The sequence below is a fragment of the Geospiza fortis genome, unplaced genomic scaffold (assembly GCF_000277835.1).
Source record: "Geospiza fortis unplaced genomic scaffold, GeoFor_1.0 scaffold166, whole genome shotgun sequence".
NCBI lineage: Eukaryota > Metazoa > Chordata > Aves > Passeriformes > Thraupidae > Geospiza > Geospiza fortis.
In genome coordinates, this window is record NW_005054310.1 from 5,965,481 (window position 1) to 5,985,685 (window position 20,205).

Below are 20,205 nucleotides of genomic sequence, written 5' to 3' on the forward strand. Positions count from 1 at the left end.
GGAAGGAGGGAGAGAGGGAGGGCTCTCCGCGGGCTGGCCGCGGAGAGAGCTTCATCTGTCTGTTCCTAGGACGCGGTGGGCACCCTCATCCTCTGCCTGGCTTCTGCGGCGGCCGCGCTGGACTTTAAGTACCACCACACCAAGGAGCTGGAGGAGTTCCTGAGGGGGGTGCACGCCGCGTACCCCTCCCTCACCCACCTGCACAGCATCGGCCGGTCGGTGGAAGGTAAGCGCGGTGGGACGAGAGGAGAGACACTTTTTGTTCTAACTAAATCGGGGCAGGTGCGGGTAAAGGTGGCGTTTCGTGGCTGCTTGCTGGCGGCGGGGCTGCTCTAACCAACCTCTGTGAAGTTTCGTGTTCCTCTTGCTTAAGCGTGAATAACACACTCTGGCTGAAGCATCGTACGTGTCATCAGGGTAAAAGTTCTCCCAACACTTACGTTTCTGAGAATTGGAAATGTCCTGAGTGGCAATTTCAGAAGGAGGGCCGTCTTTATGGAGCGTAGAATGTGTGGGATCCCTTTGCCAAGTGCCCGTTCTGGGAAGGACTATAATTAAAGAAGTGTGTTTCCTAACTTGTGATTGTGTTAAAAATACCTCCTGATACAAGGTCCTGTGCTGTAGATGAAGAAGAGGATTTCAGTCTCAAATGTTACAGGAAAATGTGCTGAAATCAGTAATCACCTTTCTGACCTTATATTGATATTTTAATTTATCTCCCTATGATTGGTACTTTCTTACCATATATTTGGGGAGAAGTGGCTAATTTTTCAAAAGACATTTAAAATATTAAAGTCCATATGCAAATAAACACTAATGAACATCTGTTTAATTCTAAGAAAACAAACAAACAAAACCCAAACAAACCCAAACTGCTTTACTAGATTTCAGTTCAAGAAACTAAATCACTCTGATAAGAATTATAAAACTAGATAGAAAATCCATTCTTCAGAAACATCGTCTGTTTCTCTAATCCCATTTTGTACCACTGGAAGGAGACATTTGTAGCATCTCTTATCAAATCCACGCTTGTGATTAAAAAATAAAAATGTGTATTCTTCTTGATAGATGATCATGAAGACATTTTCATGGCTTCTCACTTGTTTTACCATGTATCTCAAAGTAGAAAAGGAATCTTAAAGTTATTTCAACTGTGTTGGTTTTGGTTTCATCAAAGGCAGAATTAGATTGGATTATGTTATTCATCCATGCAAGAGGTTAGTTCCTGTAAGTACAGTTCCCTCCAGTGCAAACTAGCAATTATCCACATCCTCATTTTCATACCTTTAGAGAACTTAGCTAACATTGTGATGATAGGAAGAGATTATGATTTTTCTGCCAGAAACTCAGCTGGCTTATCTTTGTGCAGGTAGGCAAAAACCTTTCATCCGACCTGAGAGATTGGAACTTTGGCTTTTATGTATCTAGATACCTGAAAGCTGATAACATGAGGTGTTCAACTTGTCTGAGATCCACCAGCATAAAAACTGGAAAATCATCATCTCTTGGTTGTGATTGAGCAATGCACTGAAACATCATTCAGATTTTGATATATTGCCTTCTGCTTTGCCAAACTCTAAGAATTGTGTGGGCTCTCCTCGTTATTATTCTCAGTGCCACATAAAGCAGAATGGCAGTGAAAAATGTGTAGTGCTCCTCTATTCTCTCAGTTTTCTCTAAAAGTTAAGAGATTTCTACCTTTGTTGAGAAATGAGCCTTCAGAGTCACCTGGAATATGGCAGGGGACGGTACTGAATTAGGGTCTAATTTGGGGGTTTTTTTTGCTCATGCTAAAAGAAAGTTTTATGATAACAGTGGTTATAGAATTTTGGCGAAAATGAAGTTTCAATTTTGGTCCATGGGTTGAAGTTCTGTTCCTCTATTCTCAGTAAAGCAGCTGCAAGCAAGACTGTCTGTGTGTGCACACGCCTGTATGGGTTTACTAGTGTTGTCCTCCTGCCAATTAGCTAAACCATGGTAGCAAAATGTACTTCTTGGTGATGAGAAACAAAAATTAGTTTAAGTACTATAAAACTGAGATCAATGTGATGTAGTAAGTTGATATTCCTGATATGAAAATTCTTGATGATATACAATATCCCATGGATCAAAGTAACACCTATAAAGCCAACAGACATTATTTTACTATTATCATGAATGGCTATTGTTCCCACATTATTTGTTAATCTATGTCCAATTTTATCTAATAATCTAGTATTTTATACTGCCATCTAGACTTGGATTATGAAGAGTGTGGAGTAAAGGCTTGGCTTTTGGTTAGTGTGTGTAGATTCAGAGCTCTGCAAGGATATAAAAATCCAGCTCTTAGAAGTTGTGGAGGGTGATAGGGACCTGTGTATTACCACTTCAGAAAGCAATCGTCTGTAGTTCTTTAAGAGAAGTATCTAAACACTCTTCATGTCAGAGGCCTCACCTGCTTCAGGCAGATCATAAAGTAATTTAGGTCTGGAGGCTATCTAGTCTGAGCTCCTGTTCAAAGCCAGGCTCACTTGAAAGTTGATTATGATGCTCAGGGCGCTCTCCACTCTACTTCTGAATATCTGCAAGGGTGGAGGTTCTGCAGAGTCTCTAGGTGAGTCTCTAGGTACCTGAGCCACCTTGCAGCCCTTCAGCTGCACAGCTGCAACCCAGCCAGCCTGCAGTCTGTACCTGCATGGGATTATTTTCTTGAGTTGATAATCCATACGTGGGGTTCTTTTGTTCCACGTGCAGGATGTTGCATTTATCTTGGTCAAATTTCATGAGTTTGCTGTCAAGAAATTCCTTCAGATTCCCAGGGGCCCTCTGAATGGCAGCTCTGGCCCTGATGAAGGTATTAAACAGCATCAGCCCCAGTACTGACCCTTGAGGAATGCTGCTAATAATCTGCTGCCTCTTGAACCACCAGTTGTTCAGTCCAGTCAGCTTCTGACTTTACTGTAATCTATTCCTCTAATCCATAATCCCATATCCATAATCCCAGTTTGTTTACAAAGACATCATGAGGTTGACTGGACACTGGAACAGGTTGCTCTGGATGCATCCTTAGAGATATTCAACATCTGTCTGAACTCAGTCCTGGGCAGCTGGCTGTAGGTGGCCCTGCTTGAGGAGAGGAGTGGGACCAGGTGACCTCCAGAGGTCCCATGCAATTCCTGAATCAGTGATTCTGTTGAAGGCCTTGCTAAGGTCAAGACTAAAGAAATAGGGTGCTTTGCTCCCTCTCGCTAAGTCAGTCATTTCTGTATAAAACCCAAACAGTCAAGCATGATTTGTTAGGGATAAATCTGAGGTGAGATTTACATAGTGTGTTTATTTTATGCATGTAGACTGTAATAGCAGTGTGCACAGCAGAATCTGTACCAAGATCCTCAATGGAAAACAAATGGAAAGACTCCCAGTTTGTTTTGTGGTGGTTTATATCACCATATAGAAATTCACCCCTGCCAGATTACTAGGAGCACCTCTGCCAAATTACTGAGGACAATATGTTCTAGACTGGCAAAGGCCTGTTCAGTCTCCAGATCTGATTTGGAAGCTATGATATTTAGTTATGTATCTCATCTGCTAAGCTATTATCCTTAAATGAGGAGAGAAAGGAGCTTAAAAGATGTAGCTCATTGGCTGACAAAACTGAGTGTTACCTTTTGGTCTAATTTAGTAGGTATCCTCACATCCCTCAAGATTTGTAGGTAGTTTGGTCTGTGAGAAACTGATAGAGTCTTGGCAGCAGGTAGGCAGAGATGTGTGATGGCCCAGAAAACACCTTAATTCTTTTATATTGTTTCAGGTGTGTTGTTGAATAAAGTTATAAAAGCTTTTTGTCAGGAGTTCAGTTTTCTGATATATCCAATATCCAACCTCAGAACAGAGTGTGCACTCTATAATAACAGAGGAACCTGCAGGGCTGCATCAGTCTGGGATAGGAGAATGGGATCTCATGTAATCAGATTAACCCATCCTGCCTAATGCCACCCCAGTGAGAAACAGACTGACTCTTCAGCAAGCAAATCTTAAGAGTGCATTACCAAAAGGAAAATAGTCAATGTACGTGTATGATCTGTGGCTTTTCATTGTTCAAGCTACAGTTCTGTTGTTATTCTTTGAAAAGAAAATGAGGGTGGTGGGAAGCTGACTTAAGGATTCTAACTGAACTGATGACCTCCTTAGGGAGGACAAAACCAGCCAGGTATCGGAAGAATGGAGTAACTTCTGTAGTAGATCCACACTCTAAAAGGCCTTCTCAGATGCACTCTGGATTGAGATAAAGTGATAGCATGCTAATTACAGCTTGGTTTAGATCTAGGTTTTCTGGAGGCCAGTGTGCATTTTTAGAATTCCAGTCAACTTTGGGACAGTTGTAAACATCCTCAGGCCAGATTCTGCTCACTGAGGGAAAGGTTGTGTATGGTTAAAGTACCCCTGTCTTTACTTAAAGTTTCAAAGTTAACTTTATATATGAATATCCTTTTGGCAGATTTTATCACTGGAGAGACAAAAACTAAAAGAAACTGGCCAGATTTTGTTCTGGTTCCACTAGAAATTCTCAGAAATACCTTGCAAAAGACCTGTCTTGAAAGCTTCTTTGGTTGAGAACTATGTGGCTTAGTCATCCAAATCTGATGCTTAGTGAACGCCAGTATTCAGCTGCTCTCTCTGTTGCCGTTGGACGCACACATTCTATCCATTAATCGTAAACACTTTGCTAACTTTGGGGGAAATGTTTTGGTTTTGTTTTTAAGTAGTGAGTCTTGCTTATTAGCATTTTGCCAGCCCTGCTCTGTGAACAGGAGAGGCTGAAATGTGCAGGGAGTGTGTGTATGGTTGCTGTGGGTTTTATAGCTCAGGAGTGCAGGACTCGCCTGTGGCTGTGTGCATGGGTTGTGCTGCGGACTACAGGGAAGGTGTGCTCAGCGGGGCTCCCAGCACGCCAGGTTTCCCAGTGATAAGGGGCCTGTTGGAGCACTTTGTCCCCTTCCTGCCTGCATTCATGTTTTTTTCTCCTTGGAAAACAGGAGGGAATGAGCATGCCCAGCTTTCCATCTGATAAGCAGCTGTGACTTTGGCAGTAGGGCGTGCTAGGGATTGGGACTCAGGTAGTGCTGTATGCAACATGTGCCTGATAATAGAGTCAATAGGAAACCTAGACAATTAACCTGCCCATCATTGCTCACCAGCATCAGTGGAATGTGTGCCCAAGGTGTGCCAGAGGTCAGCTTAGACCTCCTGACCCTTCTGACACTGTGGTGTTGATACCCTCAGGCATTTATGGGTGGCTGATACCTTTAGGCATTTATGGTGAACAGGGGAGTACTGATTTAAGGTTCACTGCGCTTCAGTGAAAATATTTAATAATAAAAGGCCAGGTATTGTATTTGTCTCATCTACACATAAATAGTGTGTGTATGTAGCTGGGAACTAATTTAAAATTATTTATTGTGACACAGTATGGAAGAAGCCTGAGTTACTGCCATCAATAGTAAAGTGCATTTCAAATTTTATTGAATTTACATTACAGACTTTTATATTCTGGATGTTTTTACTTTGTTTAAAGTAGTAGAAAACAAGTTTTACTGCTGGAGAAAACAAAGTTGAAATATGTTACCCATAAAATGTTTGTTTTATTGGGACTTATTATTGGGTTGGCTCAGGAGTTCTGGCATTGCACAAAAGCAGAATGAGAAGGTTTTATACAGCCCACTACTTCCAGGTGAATTTATTGGTGTTACCCATTATTAAAAGCTAGTGCCAGTGTTTTTAAAAGTAGGAAGAAAAATAAAAGGTAACAGAGACAATTCTTTTTGTCTTAAAAATAAACAAATTACCTAGATGAAAAATCCATAGCAAGTGTGTTGTCTATAAAGACTATATTGCAGTTATTTTTTCTGTGGTTACATTATGCGAGTTATATTTATGTAGAGGATTGTTACCTTAGGTTTGGTCCATTTGATTGCTGCAGATGACTTTCCTCCTGTCTCCAGTCCTTGATAATTTCTCTTCTTCCCTTCCCTCCTCCTTATCCCCACGCCACAAATTTCCTTACAGGCTTGTCATGCAAGCATGGTGTGTATAGATGATATAAACATTGAGGTTTTTCAAAGTTTGTTTTTGGAAACAAGAATGAATGAGACATTTTCCACTCTGGGGGCCCCATGATGCAAATAATACTAAAGTTGCTTTGCTCCCATCCAGAATTCCATGTAAAAATGGGCATTCTAAAACTTATTGTGATGGTTAAATTCTTATCCATGCTTGCTCACTTCTGAATTTTTTTGCCTGTTATGGGTCACTTGTTCTTTCATGTCTTTCCTCATAACCATCTTTGTTCTTGCCTTTGACAGTATATGCACATATAAATGTATGTTAATAAGATTCTAAGTAAGTTTACATGTTCATTTTACTATTGAAAAAGTGTTTGGGTTCACAGATGGGCTTGATATTACTAACCTTGGAAACTCTATTTACAGCACATAATGTCCCTCACTGTGATGGGAAGGGGAAATAAAACAGAGAAGGAGTACTGGCTCCTTCATGGTTTATCTAGTGAAAACTAAATCATGACTTTAAAAACAAGAAGTATTAACTTGTATTCTTAAGTTCTTCAGCTCCCAACTGAGCTTTGCTCTAAATCACATGTTTAAATAGAAATCACCATTACTATATTAGCTTTAGATTTTATTTGTCCTAACTGAAGCTAAAAATTCTTTAATGCTGAAATATAGATTCAAATATTATCTGACTGCATTCTCTAGCAGTTTGACTGCTGTGATGAGACACAAGTAGTTTGTGTGCAATCAGTCCTCCAGTAGCCAAGTACTAAGATTTTATCTGATGATAACAGGACTTATCTTTCCTGTCAGTACAACTATGCTTTTTACATGGGTCATTTATTAAAAGCATGTTGTTTGGTCAGTGTCAGATGTTTAAAAGATTGATAAGCTTAGACATTACTCTTGCAGATGCAGTCACTGACTCTGCATTCCTATTGTCTTGCAGTAAAAGTAAAATTATTTGCTTAAGTTTTCTCTTCTTTACACTTGCTGTGAACTGGTCAATCATTTTTGTCCTGCCTTCTATGATCTCTCCTACTTAAATACACTTTCAGAAAATGTTGGAGGAAAGTTTGTTCATTTGTTTTTTTCCTGTGGAACATGCTGCATCAGAGATTTCTGTGCCAGCTTAAAGAAATAAATAAAGTGTGAGGGGAACCTATCCTAGCAACATAGATCAAACATTTCTCGTATATAAACTGTTATCTAGTACTGAAGGTTTAATGTTGTAACTTCAAAATGGAAAGATCTGATCTGTTTAGAAATAGTACACTGTTCACATGAGTAGCATTTATTTAGAATCAGCCTTATGAGAAAAATCTCTGTTCTCCTGCTTCCTCTCTACCTTTAGCTTTGCAGTTGTCTGGTTACAGCATGTATTTGCCAACCTTTTTTTCAGAGCAATAAAAGTCTTAGGGCTGCAGCCATCCTGTTTCCCATCAGCAAGACTTTGCAGCTTTCAGTGTTTGTTTAGAAACAGGCAGAATTGACTACTGGATATTGTAACTCACACCAGTGAAGTTTGCAATGCTCTGGAGCTTGTGTAACACAGAATCAGGAATTGCAGCTGGTGGATGCAGTATCCATAGCCCTGGTGTTGAGGAAGTAAATATGTAAGAGATTTTATGTTTGGGGGTTTTGTTTGTTTTAAAACTAACTAAAATATAGAGCTCAGGGTACTAACAATAGTGCATGATGGACATAAATGAATGTTTTTCCCCCTCACTTGTTGTAGGATTCTGCATTCTGGAGCATTGTGTATACATTTTTACCCCTGTAAATGAAATGTGATCCTAATCACAAGCTTACTTAAAGAAATAAAACTCTCATCTTGTGTCTGAGTTTTACCCAGATGGTCAATTTGTCTGCATTCTCATTTTAGCTTGAGAAGAACTTAGTAACACATCCCACCTACCCCACTTCAGACAATGAGACTTTTTAGTAGAAAAGTGTTTCTGGTGGCTTTCCATTCACTTCCCACAAAAGAAGAAGAGCAGTGTGTCCTGCATCCCTTCTGCCCAGCCTTTCTGCCTAGGACCTCTGGCTGTAGATCCTTGAAGGAACCAGTCTTGCTTATTTTCAGGGCTGCCTAATTAAAGGTTTGCTGTGTGTAGCTATGTCATATTGTGTTCACATAAGTACATGGAGACCTACTTATAATACATTAATTAAATGTTTGCAAGACTTCTTACAGTGAAACATTTGTTCATTAAACAGTTGTTCTGCACGTGTTTTTTGTGTAGAAGAGAGATCTAGATAGTTTTTAGGGCTGGGATTTTTTAAAAATTAAATCTGAATGTGTGTGTGATTTCTAAACTTTTGGAAAGTTCTGCTTTTGGAACTCTTTATTAATTAGAAGATTAATTTTAAGAAGAGGACATAGAAAAAGATAATGCACAGGACTGGCTGTAGATCTCTTCCCTTCACAGCTAAGAGAATACTCTCCTTGTAAAACTGTTCACTCTCATAAGCTGTGCAGTGGCTCAAATGTGAGAAAGAGGGTAGAGGATGTTTCTAAGCAGATGATTCTGCAGTTTGATATCTAGGATTGACTTGTTGTTATGGGAAAGGTCAGACCATGGCAGTCAGAGTCACTTAATTAAATTACTGTAGCTGCTACGTAACATGCTGAGCTCACAGTGGATTTAGGGCAGTTGAGTTACATTTCCTGTTTGTGCCTTGCCAGCGTGTTCTGCATCCATGGTCTTGCAGTTACCTGGGGCATTTAAACAGAGCTGGAGCACATCTGAAAAAGTAACGTTTATCCTAAATCTAAAATAAAAGCAAATTCTGTTCTCAATAAGAAATGTAGTCCTACTGTATCCATTATTCTGTTTTCCAAAGAGCTGGAGAAAATTAGGGGAATAAGGTAGGCACGGATGCCTTCCCTGCTATGCACTTCAAGCAGGGTGCAGCCAGGATGGTTCTGATGAAGCATTTTTCCTGATTGTGGTGTGCCTAGAGTACAAAACTTGCTTTGATACACAGTTGCATTAGGCTGATCTCAAAATCCCAAGAATAAACAAAGGCCATCATAATGTGTTTGTTCAAGAGACTAAGGACCAAATTACTCCACTTATAGATGGTAACACAGCCTGATCCTTGGTTGCTGCCTTGTGTCTTGGTTACCTTTCCTGAAAGCCGCTTGCTAGTGTTTCTAGAGACATTTTGTCACCTGGTTTAGGACAGAATCTGGAAACACCTGTTGGACTAATGTAGCTTGTTAACTAAACCAGAAACAGATGATCATGGGAGAGACTGGATTTTTTTTTTAAATTTATCTAGTCTCCATTTTTCCCCCTTTATTGAGTTAAAGGGGTGGGGGGGCTACTCAGTGTCTGGATTTGTAGGAGTCTGCTTGTCAGTGTTGAGATGTGTATGGTTTTGAGCTTCCTATTCTTGAGGCAAGCATAATGTCTGAGATCTGACAGGGATTTTTACAGGATATGTGTAGCAAGTCTCTTGGTGAGGTACTTCAGGAACTCAAATCCTCACAGTGCACCAATAACTTCTCTGCCACGTATGCACCACAACACATAGAGTGCTCCTTCTGTTACCTTCAAGTGGCAGAAATAGTTCTACATCCTCTGCTTCTGGTGGTCAAAGTGTAGGCTAAACAAAACTATTGAATCTGGATAAATTGCACTTTAAAACAAATGGCCCCTCTTCCTTATGGCCAGCTTGTGTTACAAGCAATCACTTTATTCATGATTATCCAATGGTACTATTGGTAACATTTATTACTTTCATGCATACAGTAGCTTTTCTGAAAATTATTAGATGCATACCAGTTTCACAGCTTTCTCAGAAAATAAAGTACACCTTTTTAGAACTAGGTTTAAAAACCCTGTGGTGATAGAAACAAGAGTTGGTGAAAAGGGGAAAATAATCTATTTGGTTTCTGGGTGTAAATATGAAACCAGTTACTGTAAATAGCAGAAAAAGCCTGCTCAGACTATTTCTGTGTGTCTGTGGTGTTCTCATCTTCTTAGTGAGCAACACTGAATAAGGTTAGTATATCTTAATTTAAAACCAGTATTCCCTCTGGGTTGTTTTTCTTTGGCTTTTACAAATTTATTTTTATTTCTTGATTTTTGTTCAAATAACCTGTAAGCTACTATTGTAGAGACTGTGCTCTGCATTGGCAATTTTTCATGGGTTTTTTGTATAAAGAGTCTGTTCAACTTGATTGTGTGAACTGGAAATGGTACAGTGATGACTCACATGTACATAGGAAAGAAAGGGTTGCTGTTCTCATCTTGTGAAAGTGTCCAAAGCAGCTATGGATCCCAATCAACCAAAGACTTAGTTAAACGTTTAGGAAGATAATCAAGGATGTGAACCACGAATTGTTTTGGCTCCCTTCCCTTCTCAAGTGCTTTGGATACAAATAAACAGTATCTAATGTTTTTTAGAGTCATCTTTTATTCCTTCAGTTCTGTTTATATGGTGCTGACTCCAGTTTAGAGTGACTGGTGTAATCTCTTGGAGTAGATAGGAGCTGATTATAGTGGGAAATTGATATTTCTATTTACTTTTTGGTGAGAGAGAGTGCCTTAAGTCTGTAATAAGGGATCTGTGGAAGAGGCCAGAAGTATTAAATTTAGCAGTGGCCCCCACGTAGTGACTCAGTGGCTGTCAGTGGCTGGGGGCCGCTGCAGCCAGTGACAAATAATAAACCTGTAGCCAAATGTTACCTTGGGTGCTTTTGGCTTTTTTTCTGCTTACCTAAACACCATGCTGAATACTGCCAAACATACCTGGTTGATGTATGTGTTTGATCTGTATCTCTTTATTCTTTAAAATACCCTGAAGACTTTCTTATATTTAAAGTGTTCTAGCTCTTCTTGGCATATCAACTTTGTTCATTACTAATGCCAGTGCTACTATAGGCCAAGTCTTTAGCTAATCCATTCTGTCTCAGTATACCTGAAAGTAAGGAAAAATGCTCACAAAAGAATTTGATGTGCAGTTGTTCTTACAGATGTTTGTCTGATTTCAGCTTCAGGTTTGTAGCTTATTTTGGCAGTGTTTTACTCAGTCTGGATAGATTAAAATCACATATTTGTTCATGTTTGTAAGGCAATACTGCTACATCAGTCATTCTGATTAACCATTTCTGGTTATACAAATAATGTACTGGTACTTCAGTACATTCTCTTGGAATCTGAATCAAGCCATGTGTGGTTTTGGGCAGTCCCCTTGCAGAAGAAAAGTTCCAAAATGGCATTAGATTTTCCAGCTTGAATTGGTAATGACAAATCAGAGTACCTCAGGGCAAGGGTGCTGCTGATGGTAGTTTAGCAAAAGGAATTACTCTTGAAGTCCTTCATTAGCTGTGGTAGTGTTTTGCTGGAAGACAATGTTGAGGAGGCTCATCTGCCTGGAGAAGAGAATGCTTAGGGTGGAATCTTGTCACAGAATTCAAGTACTTGAAGAGTGACTATAAAGAGGGTGGATCCTCTCTCTTCTCAAGGAGCCACATGGAAAAAAGCAAGGGGCAATGGGTACAAATTGTGCTATGCGAGGTTTCATCTCAATAGAAGAAAATTTTATTCAGTGAGAATCATTCACTAGAATTACTTCCCCAGAAAGGAGGTAGAGTCCTCCCCGCTGGAGGTTTTAAAGATGCAATTGAACAAAATGCTAAATAATCTTATCTAGGTTTCCTTTCCCGTGTAGGGTTGGCCCAGATGATCTCTTCCTTCTAACCTGGGCAGTTAAATGATTCTGAGATTGGTTCTGTGATTTAGTTGCTCTGGGACCTTGCATTCTAATGAGAGTTAATCTCTCTTCTCCTCCTCTCTGTCCTGCACCTTTCTAGGTGGGGGCTGCCTCAACACAGATCAGCATTACTGCAATTCCTACCCATGAAACCAGTGTGCAACTCGTGGCCAATCCAGGAGGACTGTAGTCAGCCTATTGCTTTTTCTTGGTCAGAGTGGTCCTCCCTGCAAACTCTTGAATCAGTACTCTAGCCTGACTGCTACTGACAGTGGGTCTGAGCCATTCCCCAGTCATTTCACTTCGTTTCCTAGCCAACTTTCTTTGAAATTATGAGTTCTTCATAAATGAAGCTGTAAAGAACAAAGTGAAGAAAAGCAGAAATAAAATTCAGAACAAAACCAGGGAGCACAATCCAGATTCTAACATCTACAAATTGATTTGATTTCTTTCCCAGTAGATCTGGAGATCAGTTTCAATTCTTCATTTTAATTATCAGTTTTTAGAATATGACACTATGTTGTGAACTGGTGGCAATGCTAGAAAACTTTTTAAAAAGTTAAAAAGACTTCTCATTCTACTAGAAGCTGTGTGGTCTGGCTCTGCTCCAATACAAGTCTTGTTACTTGTCCTGAGACACACAGTTAGAAACACACGTTTGTCTTCATCACTTGAAATATAGTTCACTAATTAGTTGACGTCAGTTTTGGTTTGGCAATTTGGCAGTGAGAAATGGCTTTTCAAAGCATGAGAGGAAGCTTAGCTGTTCCCTTCAGGTATCAAACCAGAGTTATCTAGGCTTTGCTGATTAAAGGAAACCATCCATATGCTGAATCTTTTTACATGCAGTTAATTACAGCTGTATGGAAAGAAATCTTACATCATCCCTCCCAGATACACTATCCAGTACTGCAGGCTGAGCAGACCCAGGAATGTATTTGAATTGTTAATGAAAGGTTTAGTACTTCTTACAAGCTGGAAATGCCAGGAGATAATTGGTATCTGAGTTCATGAGAGTGTTTATTGTGTAGATGGCCCTCACACAAACTCTAAACAGTCTGAACACTAATGCAGGAAAGACCAATTTACATCAGCACTTAATATCAGTCTATACTTAGCTCTTCTTGCGTTTCCCATGAGTGCAATCTACAGTGAGAGCAGCAGGAACGAGTACTGCTGATGGCAAGACACTGGAAGTATTTTTTTTTTATTCTGTATCAGAATACACTATTATTTGTAGAAAATCTTAAATGATGGAAACATCTAGAGCACTTTATCTCTTTGCTTGGGTGTTTATGATGAGCTGCATGTTGTAGGTTTGCAGTAGCCACCTTTGTGTTTGCGCTGTGGCAGAAAGGCTGCAGTCACTGCTGTAAGCAGGTGTGTTCCTCCTGGTGCAGAAGCCCACGTGGCAGCTGACACCAAGGAGGGATGTCTGAACTTGCCTTCCAATAGAGGGAATGAGAGCTGGGAAGCAGGCCTTAGAGGGCATAAGGACAAAGAATCACTGGAGCATTCTGGAAGGATTCCTTGGTAATTCATTGCAAGTTGCCCCAGGATACAGCTGTAGAGAGAATGACACATTGCAGGGTTGGAAAGTAAGTTGAGGTTGTTGTCCACACTTGGTTATGAATAACAGTTTTTTCACTACCAGGATTGTTTTCAGTTCCAAACATATGCTACTGCAGCAAGACTTGTCATCTATTTTCACAGAGCTGCAGGATAGTTGAGATTAGAGGGGCTCTGGAGGTTTTGGAAGGGAGAAGGGCTAGGGTGAGATGATTTGTGTGTTCTCTTTCCTTTTTGAAGAATAATGTGATTAAAAGCTAGTGTCTTTGAGTTCTCCACTCTGCATCTTGTCTAGGCTTACAGAAATTAAACTTTTTCTTTTTTTATGAGACAGTGGCTCTACATTCAACAAGGCCAAATAACTAGCTTTCTATCTTACCAAATCAGTTGCCACAAAATTATTTTTAAAAGTATGGATTGCTTGCTCACATTGTCCTTTAATGAAAGAGTCAGTAGCATCATCTTATAACTTTGTGCATGGCATGGTTACAGGAATTGAACACCAATGTCTTCAAGAGCAGCTGTGAAGCCAGGGGATACTGAGATCACTCTTGGTTGAATCTCTCAGCTCTCAGCACTGTCTTGCTGCTTCTTGGTCCTAAGATTCTGATTCTGTTAACTGAGAATTTAGTTTGGCAACCACTGTCTTCAGTTTTACCTCTCTTACAACTGTTTCAGTGCATCATCCAGTGTTTCTTCGTCCACTCAAGTTTTTCTCCCATTCCTGAAGCCATGACCCTTGTGGTAGAGCTGCTGTGAGCCAGTTGCACAGCTGGAAAAGAAAACAAAAGTGCTGTGGCATGTGCATGACTACAGTGGTCGTGCCTTTGGGAATGGGAAGCTGATACATTCCAGAGTTTGTTTAGTGCAGATTTGATGATCCACAAAGATTTAGGAAATAGGGCTTTTTATAGCACTGCATGTAGCAGTTCCTATGTTCTGTCTGTCCTGCAAGCAGCAGTGGTGGCTGGGCTCCTCTCAGGCAGGTTGTGGGTCCCAACAAGACCTGTGTGGAGCTGGGGGCAGCTACCACACTGCAGGGTCTGGGCGTTGGCAATCTTTAGCCTGTCACTGCTATCAAGTAACTGGTCCAGTTTCATTGCTGCCATCTACTGAAACTTGAGTTTTCCAGCTCACTGAGTAGACTAGTGGGAAGCACAGATTTGCAGATGAGGTCTGAAATGCCACAGTATCACTAAAAATAATAACAAAAAATCTCCTCTCCTCTCCCCGCTGCTTAAATGTGGACTTCCAAAATGTATGTTTATTTTGGTACTTAAAGTTCAGCTTCTCGTGCAGCTTGAGTGGTCCTAACTAATACTCTCTCTGTAGCTATTAATTCTTTCCCTGCTGATATATTTGAAATATGTCTCTGATACAGCTCTTTCTGGTACCTCCTGTTTTCTGAGTAGTAATGCATGAATATGTTTAGCTTTTTTGTGTTTCCTTTAGTACGAAACCAGATGTACTTTCTTTGTGATAATGAAAATTTCTGTATAAATTTCAGAAAAGCCTTATGATTTAAAATTTGGCAGGGGGAAGAATGGTCTTATTTGCTAAATTTAATTTGAAAAGTGTTTATTACAAAAAAAAAAAGAGCCTTCTTTTCTAGTTCTGGTTAAATGCTTTAGAGATCGCAGGGTTTATTATGTACTTGGGCAGAAGGCAAAGCATATTTATTCCTATAACTAATATTGCAAATATTCATAGAATAAAAGAACCCCACAGTCTACTTTGATATGTTATATATAGGACTGAGTGGGCACCAATGAAATACGAGGATTTGTACAATGGCTCTTTTTATTCTTCTAAGGCTTGTATGATTTTACACTTGTTTTAAAAATTTTCTTTTCCCCTTCCCCTCTTAAAGGTAGAGACCTGTGGGTTCTTGTTCTGGGAAGGTTTCCAACCCATCATAAGATTGGCATTCCAGAGTTCAAGTATGTTGCTAATATGCATGGGGATGAGGTACGTTTCCATTTTTGCAATGTCATTTATACCAAATGCACTTACCAGAGGTTTGGAGTGAGCTTCTCTCAGGCATGTTCTTTTTATTATTGAGGTATGTCATAATTCAAGGAAGACAAAATATATGTGTATTTATTGAAGAATTTTCAGAATAAAGTTCCCTTGTTTTGGTGGAAAGGCCTTAGGAGACCTTACATCATGGTGAAGAGTCCAACAATCCTATACTCAAGACCTCTCTTAAGTAGAGAGCTTTGTCTTCTCCCCGTGAGTAAACCCAGAGGCTTTAAGTTTCCCAGCAATGAGTCAGATGCAGTAGTTTACTTGTACATTGTTATTGCCTAGGCATGAAATATGACTGATAGAACTCTTCAAATACTTCCTAAGATTAAATAATAATTGCTGTGAAGCATCAAATTATTTATTGTAGGAAGAAATTTTATCTTGGGAACCTTAAGCTAGGAACAGCTAGATTCACCTGAGATAACAAAGAGTACAAAAGAAAAAGCAATGCCAGAACAATAGACTTGCTCTGGGACGAATGCCCACTTATTAATGATCAAGGAGAAATTATGATTATGAGCCTACCTGGTGCACTGCTTGAATCTGAATCAGAAAGAATCAAAGCTTTACTGTTCTCTATAGTACTTTTTTGCTTTCTATTTCTTTTATTCTTTGCCTTTATCTGATTATATTAGTCATCAGCAGGATAAGTTTAAACTGCACAATATGTTTTTATGCAGTCTTTTGTGTGAAGGTTAAATAATGTAACAGGAGTAGCAAGGTATATATATATGCTAGACTGCGAATTCCCAAAACTAAGAAAGATGGGTGTAGTAGAAAGTGTATCCTGTGCAAAGGGTAACGTGTCAGGAGTTACTGCTGTGTGTGAGCACTTGCACGCCTACAGGCGCTTGTGACATTATGTGCCAAGAATTTTTCCCCAAGTTAGACTAGTTTCACCTTGTTCAACACTGGCCTTGCTCAAAGTGCTGCTGGGAGTTTGACTGCTTGGGAATTTACCTCTGTGTGGGAGGAAGCTGGTTCATGGTGTCAGGTGGGTACATTTGTTACTGGGTGCCCAAGACAGGGTTTGCAGCTCCTGGAGCACACCTGGTGTGTGTCACCAAGGTATCCAGGAGCTGAGGCTCCATCCCACAGTCCCTGCGGGCTGCTGGAGGGGATTGCAAACCTCTGACTCTAAATCACCCAGCTTTGGTGGGGAGGAGGTGGAGGGCAGGATATGATCTCATCCAGGACGGGCTGGCTTGCAAATCCAATATTGCTGGACTGCAAAAGGCCACACGTACTGAGGGCTCCACAAGGAAGCACCCCTGTCATTATCACTGCCCAACGGGACACACATAAGGAGCTTTGACCATAGAAACACACATTGTTTGCACATCCACAGGGCTGGGAATTGCTGGGAATTGGCAACTCAGATCACTGCCTAGGATCTGAGTTTTTTATTGACTTCATGAGGAAATGAGGCTGGATTTTCTTTTAAAGTCAGACACAGTGCCAGATGGTGTGAGCAGGGTTGATCCTTGCACTGCCTGGCTAAGGCATCCAACATTCCAGTTGTTTGTCAGACCAAGCTCACACCTAGGGAACATTCCAGAAATAGAGCTATTCCTCCTTTTCAGAGCCTCATGATGATTTTTGCTATATGTGGTTTTTGGGTACATACAGGTGAAACAATTAAACATACAAACAGTTGGTGTTTGTGGCTTTTTTAAATCTGATCATAAATGTATTTCAGATGGCAGGAAATGAATTCCTCATATAGAGAAGCATTGGAGAACTTGAATATTTTTCCCCCATAATCTAAGATTCTGCTGGACTAGTGACTGGGGATAGATTCAACTACCCCTACAATATATTAAGCAGATAAGCTTTGCACTAATTACACAACAAGCTTCAACTTGTGTACCAGAGTCTTTCATAAATTGAACTTGTGGGATTATGGCTTCGTTGATCCAGTCAGGCCTTTTGTGCTTCAGTGACATTTTCCACAGAAGATAAAAAATGAGAAGTTCTGTTCTCAAGTGTTGTTTGGTGAAGCCGCCCTTCCAGCCTGCTATGATCACGCATATGACACTTAACTTTGACTCAGCTGGCCCACTGCTCCAAAATCATAAAAGTTGGGGTGGAACCTGCATTACATGTGTGTGGGCTGTTCACACGTGCTGCTGGAAGAAAATCTAGGTTATTTGGAAAGCTGCCCAATAGGGAAGTTCTAATAAAGTAATCTGAGTATGCAATACCATGAGAGGAGTACTTTTTTAAGAACTGAAAAGATTTTTTTAAGTAAGTTTATTTTTCTTGATACTCTTAGGACATAACCAGCCAAGATTTAAAAGATTGTCATTTGTGTTCACTGTTGCCCAGATAGAGTGAACTTTTGCCCCAGATCCACTGAGAGGCAACAAAAAACTTCTCCCATTCTTTATTTTGCCTGTATGAAGCTGGACACCATTTTTAGCACTACTTTTTATTTAACCTGAGCCAAATGAAAACTGATTTAAGCTAACTTTAATCAAGATGGTGGTAACTGACTGCACATAATGCATAAGCCTGTGAAATGTTGTTAAAGTCTGCAGGGGGAGGGTGAGGGAGAGGTTGCCTGATCTTCTGGGGCAGCTCCCATTCTGAATTAGACAGCAGCCTCTCTTGTCCCAGTCCTGTGCTCTTGAAAGACCTTCTCTTTCTAAGTCAGACACTCCTCCCTGGGGAAGAACTCCCCTGCTTAACATCAACCACAACCAAACCCCCAAAAACTCCTAAGTCATAAATGGAGCAAAACCATCTGGACCTTCTGTGCCAGTGACTGGAGTGCATTCTATGCAACTGAACAAACAAGATCTAATTGGAAAGCTGTTCCTGAGCCATGTGTATCACTGCAGGGAAACCCCTTAAGGAAAAGCACATCTGAACAAGCTGGAAACTTCCTGTGTGTTTCTGCTCTTCCCCTTTCATGTGTCGAGTGTATGGCTTTAACTTTCTGCAGCTGTAGTGTAACTGGGCCACCACAAGATAACTCTTTCAGGATTGAGTGCTGATATCAGTCCTTTTCTTTTAAAGTGTCCACTTCTGATCACTTTATTTTCTCAGTATATAAAATAGCAACAATGCAAATAATATTAAATAATATGATTGTTTATTTATAATAAACAACAATTTATTATAAATAACATAATAATATTAATAATAGAGTAGTAAAATATTATTGAAAATAGTAGTTTTCCTCTTTCACTGTGTGAAACTGAGCCTATAGTGATAGGTCTGGACTAGCCAGTGTGAAAGAATGTGTTTATCTGCTGCCTTATGTTGTGAAATAAGTTAAAGTAACTCTACCCTATTTTTCATGTCATCATAGACATAGTCATATCCACAGTAGGGTTTCCTGAAATATCAGAGCTTAAGTGATTAAGGGCTGGAGTAGATTTATTTGGGATCAATATAATGGAGTCTTAAAAAACCACCAAACAATAAGCTAATGAAGCTTCTGCAGAATTTCTTACACTTATTTCTAAAAAATTAATGGAAGCTGCATTTACACTATCAGAATACCACTCTTGAAAAAAAGGCTGTTCTTTTATCATCCAATTGCACAAAAAGAATACTGCATGTACTGCACAACTTATAGAATACTTGCATATACTCCTATAAGGAATCCTAAGTCCATATCCCCGTGTCCCAGTCCTGTGTGATATGTTATGGAAGTGATTTGCAGGGAAACAGCATTTGCTCTAGGAAAAACCCCACTATTTATAAAAAACATTTATTGTATAGTGAACTATTTTCCACCTAGCTTCAGTATTAGGTGATGTGATGTGAAAAAGGAGAGAAGCACCAGAGATTTCAAAATTCCAAACAATCAAATCTCAATGCTAACAACAGACTTTGGAAAAAGCTGGATGTTGCTGAGGTCTATTTCAGCACATTTTAACACTGCCTTGCTGCAGTTACTTTTTTTCTTATCTTTCTTCACACTCTTCTGAGTGGGAAAAGAAAAAGCTGCCCATGTCTCAGCCAGGTAAATCCTGAAGCTGGTGGAGTTTGACCAGGTGATAACAACTTGTGGCAGTTACTGGTTCAGAAGCATTTCCTTCAGTGATAAACCAGAGAGCTGCACTTCCCTGTCATACATGTGGTATTTCTCAGATGGCCATAGAGATTGCTGCTGCAGAAATGAAGGGATGTGTGCCAAACTTGGCAAAGCAGGCAGTTCAGCACTGGTGTGTTTTAGCCAAGAGGGGCAGCCCCAGTGGGGTGTGTCCCAGCAGTGCATGATAATTAGTGCAGCACAAGTGTTAAAAATAACATCCTGCAAGTGTGGCATTTCAGTGGGAAACCAGGCTGGCCTGCTGCTCACTCTGTGCTTCCTTAGGTGGGGTTGTGCCTGGTATGCTGAGCCTGGCCTGTGGAGCAGCCAGGGCTGGAGCAGGGAGCCAGGCAAGGCTGTGCTGCCCTGGAACAGGTCCTACCTGATGGTTTGGATCTTTCTTTCAACATCATTCAGCTTAAAAACCAGGCCATGTTTAAGGAAAGCATTTTAATAATAAAAATGGGCAGAGTCCGTCCACCCGTAGTCCCCTGGTATTAGGTCTCTATCATGTGGTAACAGCACTGCTCTAAACCCAGGGCTGGTGCAGTAAAGTGTTACAGCACAGGTGCAATTGGGCCTAACCTTAATCTCCTGACTGGCTGCTGCTCAGGCTTCCTGAGTAATGCCTGTGGCAGCTGAGCAGGGTGCTGACACAGCCCTGCCAGCAGGCAGAGTCAGGAAGGTTAAAGGATTTGTGTTCAGGAGCAGCAGTTGCTCCTTTTCTACAGCATTGACCCATGTCCTGACACATGCAGACTTCTCCATTCAAGGCTTCCCCTGAGGATC

The 20,205-nt window shown here is 40.4% G+C and overlaps 1 protein-coding gene across 1 annotated transcript in view; it reads left to right on the top strand.

The window, feature by feature from the left end:
* The window catches only part of CPM (carboxypeptidase M), a 28,627-nt gene that overhangs the window by 466 nt on the left and 7,956 nt on the right, over positions 1–20,205 (top strand). The window contains exons 2-3 of the mRNA XM_005419288.1: positions 70–226; positions 15,214–15,311. Coding sequence (XP_005419345.1) covers positions 70–226; positions 15,214–15,311 — 255 coding nt within the window. The remainder of the gene's footprint in view (positions 1–69; positions 227–15,213; positions 15,312–20,205) is intronic.